Genomic DNA, 5,704 nt, shown 5'->3' with positions numbered 1-5,704 from the left:
TATGTTTTCAGGAAGAACATCAAGGGCACTTTAGCTCTGAGGAATCACTCCAGGCCTGTTGTTTTTTCCATATCTAATTCCTCTCAGATTAAACATGTACAAGTCATAGGGCAGATGGCCATTTCCTGTCCTAACTTGAGGCTTTGGCCCTCTGAGCAGATGGAGCATAAGTGAGGATTCACCCTTAAAGGAGCATCCTTTACATACTATAATGACTAGTGTTAATGGGTTGTAGAAAGAAATCAACCTGCCACTGTCAAAGTTAAAGGTTGTTTCAGAAGTTTTGCCTGTGAAAAGGGCAGTACTAGATGTCCTGAAATACCATCTTTCCATGAGGAACTGTGTTTCTTGACCTTGGACGATACTGCTCTATCAGTATCCCTAAGATAAAGAGATTCTGAAACACTAAGAGTTCAACTTGGATGTTGTAGAAATTTGAAGGCCAGAGAACAGTGATATCTTCTCTTATGCAAGAAGACCCACCGAGGAGAGCTCAAAATGGGAAGAATAAGACTTGTGGAGAAAGCTGGGGTGATGAATTATTATAGAACTGTGTGAGAATAAGAAGTAGAGGAGATACAGAGAAGTTGAAGATTTGGGGAATAGGAATATGTGTTCCAGAAGGGGACAGAAAAGATGGAGATCTGGCATCTTTTAAGATCAATGAGAAGAGAGAAAATATAGAGGGCAGAGATAGAAAGATGGGAAAGGGTGAAAAAACATAGTATTGGCAAGGAGCCAATGCAAACTAAGAGTACAGGATAAAAGGCTAACTCATTTGCAGGCTTTACCAAATCTAGGCTCACTGCAGTTCCACTTCTAGCCTTGGATCCAATACCAATTCTAAAAAGACAATGGCCTGCCTGTTCTATACTCAAATATTTCTGCTGACCACCCTCATATTAGTTCTGAATCTGAGTCTTTACTCTGTGCTAGGTCAGACTGTGGGTGGCTTAGAAAAATCTAGTATGGAGGAAGAAGGCGCCCGAGAAGCACTGAACTATGCTGTAAGCCAGTACAATGAAAATAACAATGACTTGTACCTGAGCCGTGTGGTGAAAGTGAGGAGTGTCCAAAAGCAGGTATGTGACACTTAGCTGAGGAAGCCTGAATCATGCATACAGAAGGAGCATATATGTCTCCTTAGTCCATCTAGCATTCTCTCCACCATGCTGCTCTCTGATCCTGACTTAGTCTGCTTTGTAACTGGTAATTCGAGGTGGACATAATGGCAGTACTCACATTTTCTTCCCTTCACTACTTCTTCCCTCTGATGGTTTTTGTTTTCTGAAAGTGTTATTGGGAGAGCTTACTCCAGGTATAATAACCTCTGAATTACTTCTTTGAAATGTAAGTATATGCTGCTAGTGGGTGCATATCTGTTTCTTGCTAAATTTCCCAGCTAAGACAGAATAGAGGATCAAAAACAGTGTCCTCTGAGAAAAGGAAGCTCTCCGTCAATCCATGTCTTTGTTACTACTACATTTGATTGTGTTTAGTCAGCTTCTTCCATTTCCTCAAGCCCACACATATCTGGGTGAATGGTTTTTCAAATGCTTTTTTAGTGCACATTTTCCATCAGGTAAAATGGAATTTTAATATATTTTAAAAGATTTTATAAGATAAATCAAGAAAATAATTACACACATTTTTTTTTCTGGCATACAGATTCATTTAGTTAGCATAGTTCCATTATTAGCCACTCTCACAGTGTCTTCATGTCATAACAGCCTCCTGTTGCCTGAACTTCCTTTGCTTAAGGTTTTATATATATATATATATATATATATATATATATATATATATATATATATATATATTTTAATGTTGAATCACTTGCGCACAGCAGTGGTGATAAGCCTATATTTTCCTATGCCATGAAGAAAGTGTAATATGATATTTTCTAGGTATATTGAAGCAATTTGACATATGAAGACAAGATGGTGTTGCATAATAAAATCATATAAAACCACATTTGTTAAAACAGTGTTTTAATCTCTCATAGCAAATTAAAATACAGACAAGATATTAGTTCTTTTGATCCAATGTTTCTTCAGGTTGAATACAGATGATAACTTAGGTTCCCACATGAGTCTTTGCAGTAAGGTGTACTACCATTCCAGAGGATCTTAGCTTAATATAGCATGGTGGTCTTGGAGTGTCCCAGGAATTTGCTTCAGTAAATTGCTTCTACTTTCTCTAGATGTGATATTTGGGTGATAGTTTAGATTATCCTTGAAAACTTTGTATAGAGGACCATGGGAAATCTATCTGAACATAGTAGCAGGGAGTTGCCCCTCAACACATACAGGAAAATATTGCAAGAAAAAATAAGTTACCACAAACCCTTTCTAATGGCTGCTAGGCCACAGGGTCAACACAGAAGCAAGGATAGAATTTAGAGTAACAGTCCTTTATCCTATTAAAAAAATCTTCCAAATCTAATCATCTGGGCAGAAACTATCTCACAAGCAAATGTAGGGTATTACTAACATGAATACAAACACAGCAATGTGTCATGCGTTGTCAGTGTACAGATCTATTTCCTTCTTGCCCTGATTATCAAAGGTGTAAATATCCCAGTAACTCCTGTCTGAGCATTTTCCATTGCACATAAGGTAACCTTCCCAGATAGCAAGACTCTTGATAGTCTATGTAGTATTCAATTATGGCACAACAGATAATGTAAAGGAAGCCTCTGTTGGTTCATGTAGATTACAAGCATGGCTTTAATGAGAAATGGATAAATAATTTTTAAGGAAATCTTCCATGGGATTGTGTGATACATTTTACACATCTGAATGGATATTGAATTTCTTGAGATTCCTCTCTCTTAATCAACAGGTTAATCCCAAAAATTATGTCATTAACTAGGAGTGATAAGAGCTAGGTAGTAGGGATATTTAAAATAAAAGTTCTTTGAGACCCTTTTTTCACCTCATGTGTTTGAATTTTTTCTATGTCCTGTACTCTGTTGATTGTCAACATGATGTTAATTTCTTGGTTCTATGGACCTTTCTGTAGGGACTAGCACCTCTCAAACCCTGGCCCTTACATAAAAAGAAGTCCCTAAACAAATACTTTCAGTCACACATATTATGTGTGATGAGTAAACTATTAGAGAATCTTAGACTATTGCACACTGAATACAGTGGGTGAATCTCATTTTGTTGATATAAAGATTAAACCTTGAAGATGCATGGTATTCACTTCTGGCTTCACAGGGTTCTTAAATCTTTGTCCAATATTACCATTTGATTCTCTACAGTTTGAACAGGTTGAACCTAGGATTCCCTGCAGGAAATAGAGGTAAATATATTTAATTAAAAAATAAGACACACTTGAGAATTTCACATGCAATATTTATTCCTGTGAACATTTGCACTTAAGAAGACCATATAAGGATGTATTCATTTCGTAGTGAAACATTCTTCTAGTGAACCTTACCAAGTCCTCAGGACCATGTAGGGATGAGTCTGAATAAAGGGAAAACATGGGTTTTCTGTTGTGATGATAATTCAGCTGAAGTTGAATGGTGGGCTCCCACACATCACTCACTGGAACAAACCTATTTCATCCTCATTTGTGGGCTTCAGCTTCAAGTTAGTGCTGTGCTTCAGACATCACATGTCCTCTGAGCAGCCTTGCATGGCAGAATACAAAAATTTGTTGCCTCCACTGTGGATGACTCCTCAGAGCTACCTACTTTTCCAATGTATTAGGAACACTGTGCTTTTGTGTTTTGTCCCATTTCCTGAAAAATAAAATAGCCCATGTATTGTTTAGTCTAATGTTAAAAATGAATCTTTATCTTCTCCATAGATCGTATCTGGAAAGATCTTAGTTTTTAATGTGATTATAGGCAAAACAATATGTTTGAAGACTCAGACTGACTTGACCAACTGTCCCTTAAATGAACAGACTGACCAGCAAGAGGTATGAACATATCATATGCTAGAGACATGTTGTGAAAGTAGAAGGATTTACAAGCTTGTGAGTTTGTGAAAGTACATTTGGGTTCAATATTTGCAATTGTGGAAGATTCTCTGTTTGTCTGTGTGTTTGTGTGTGTCTGCGTGTTTGCATATAAGTAAGTCAGACAATGTATGTGCTTTTCCTTGGGAAAATGTGGTAAGATACGTAAGCTACACATGGGTCTTCAGAGAAGTGTTTATGTGTAAGTGTAGGGTACTTAGATAAGACTATGTACATGAAGTACTGACAATATTTCTAGCACTGGAGGTATAGTGTATCTGTACATATTAATAATTTGAGTTGATATGTAAGTTAAAATGTGAATTATATACTCTGGTAATACTGGGGTGCTGCTTGGTTGGACTGGTAGAGGCAGCAGCATGTTTCATTGCTGGTAAGAGAAACTTATACCTCCAAGCAGAGCTTCTGTCCAGACCACCCAGAAATGAGCACTTCGAGCTGGTTTTTGCACTCAATGCCAGCCTTGCTACTGATAGTGGTACACTGGAAATACACTGATTTTGTGTTAAGTGGAAATTCCTCTTCATGCCAATTTCCCCACTATGTAGTTCTCAGGAATGCTATGCACCAGATTCGCCTCTGTCTGGGAGTGAGAATGTCTTGTGTATGGAATCATCTATGCTATTGTCTTGACTTGAGACCCTGGGATGAGTCATAGTCTGTTTCTAAATTAGATGTCTTGGTAAAGAAATAAGAAGCGCTGTGACCCTATAAGGTACACAGATGTCATAAGGCAGATGGACATCATTATGTTGCTGGTCAGCAGACACTACTGAATCGACCCTATAAGGTACACAGATGTCATAAGGCAGATGGACATCATTATGCTGCTGGTCAGCAGACACCACTGAATCAGGCTGAGTGCTATATTTAGCAGAGTTGTGTTTCTTACATTTACCTGTCCCGTTTCCCTCAAACAATTCTGGTTTCAAATTTCCTCACAGCATTATCCAACACTAATCAATGTTCTTTGTTTACTTTTATAGCTTGAATACTGCTCTTTTGAGGTCTATTTTCCCTGGCGGGAAAATTGTTTAATCCTGACTTATTCCAGCTGTGACAGAAACTGAGTTTGTGTCAATTGGTACAGTGCAGAACACAGACTCTTCTGGCACTGGCTCAACATTCAAATGGATGATATTGCTCTGATGGTTGCATTTCATGTTACCTGCATGAAAATCAGCAGTGGATTACACTGCCAAGCATATACAATTACACCCAAGAAGCTGCCCCATTCTCCCTTTTCAAATGTTCCAGTACATTGCCCACTTATGTTTTCTCATTCCTTGCTCAATAAAACATCCAATAACTACTTTTGTGTGATTCCAGTCTCTGTTTCTAAACTTGTAGTATGGGAAAGATCCTAATGAGGGTTCACATCCATACGTGTCTATCAAGTCAAGGCCTTATGACATGGATATTAAGAAGAATGTAGAGATGATAGAAAAAGTGAAGGAAATGAAAATCAATTTTGGTGACACAGTGGCATCTAGAAGAGAGCCAAGGTAAAAGGGAGCAGTACTGATGTTCTTATGTTGTTTTGGGGGACCTCATTGACACAGTAGCTGTGCACTGCTACCACAGATGCAAGAGATAAAGGAAGTGATTGATTCTGTCTCCCTAGGCATCCACAAGGCATGTGTTGGCCCATAGAGTAGCACCCAAGCACTTTGGAGGTGGGAAAATGCAGTCTGAGATGGGGAAGATA

At 38.2% G+C, this 5,704-nt stretch overlaps 1 protein-coding gene across 1 annotated transcript; it reads left to right on the top strand.

The window, feature by feature from the left end:
- Positions 1–854: 854 nt before the first annotated feature.
- On the top strand, positions 855–5,066 carry LOC116091810 (cystatin-S-like). Its single transcript, XM_031373266.1, has 3 exons — positions 855–1,082; positions 3,823–3,936; positions 4,983–5,066. The coding sequence occupies exons 1-3, from the start codon at positions 855–857 to the stop codon at positions 5,064–5,066; spliced, it is 426 nt and encodes a 141-aa protein (XP_031229126.1).
- Positions 5,067–5,704: the final 638 nt, after the last annotated feature.

This window comes from Mastomys coucha, unplaced genomic scaffold (assembly GCF_008632895.1).
Source record: "Mastomys coucha isolate ucsf_1 unplaced genomic scaffold, UCSF_Mcou_1 pScaffold15, whole genome shotgun sequence".
NCBI lineage: Eukaryota > Metazoa > Chordata > Mammalia > Rodentia > Muridae > Mastomys > Mastomys coucha.
The sequence above is the reverse complement of the archived record's forward strand: the minus strand, read 5'-3'. Positions and strand labels throughout refer to the sequence as shown.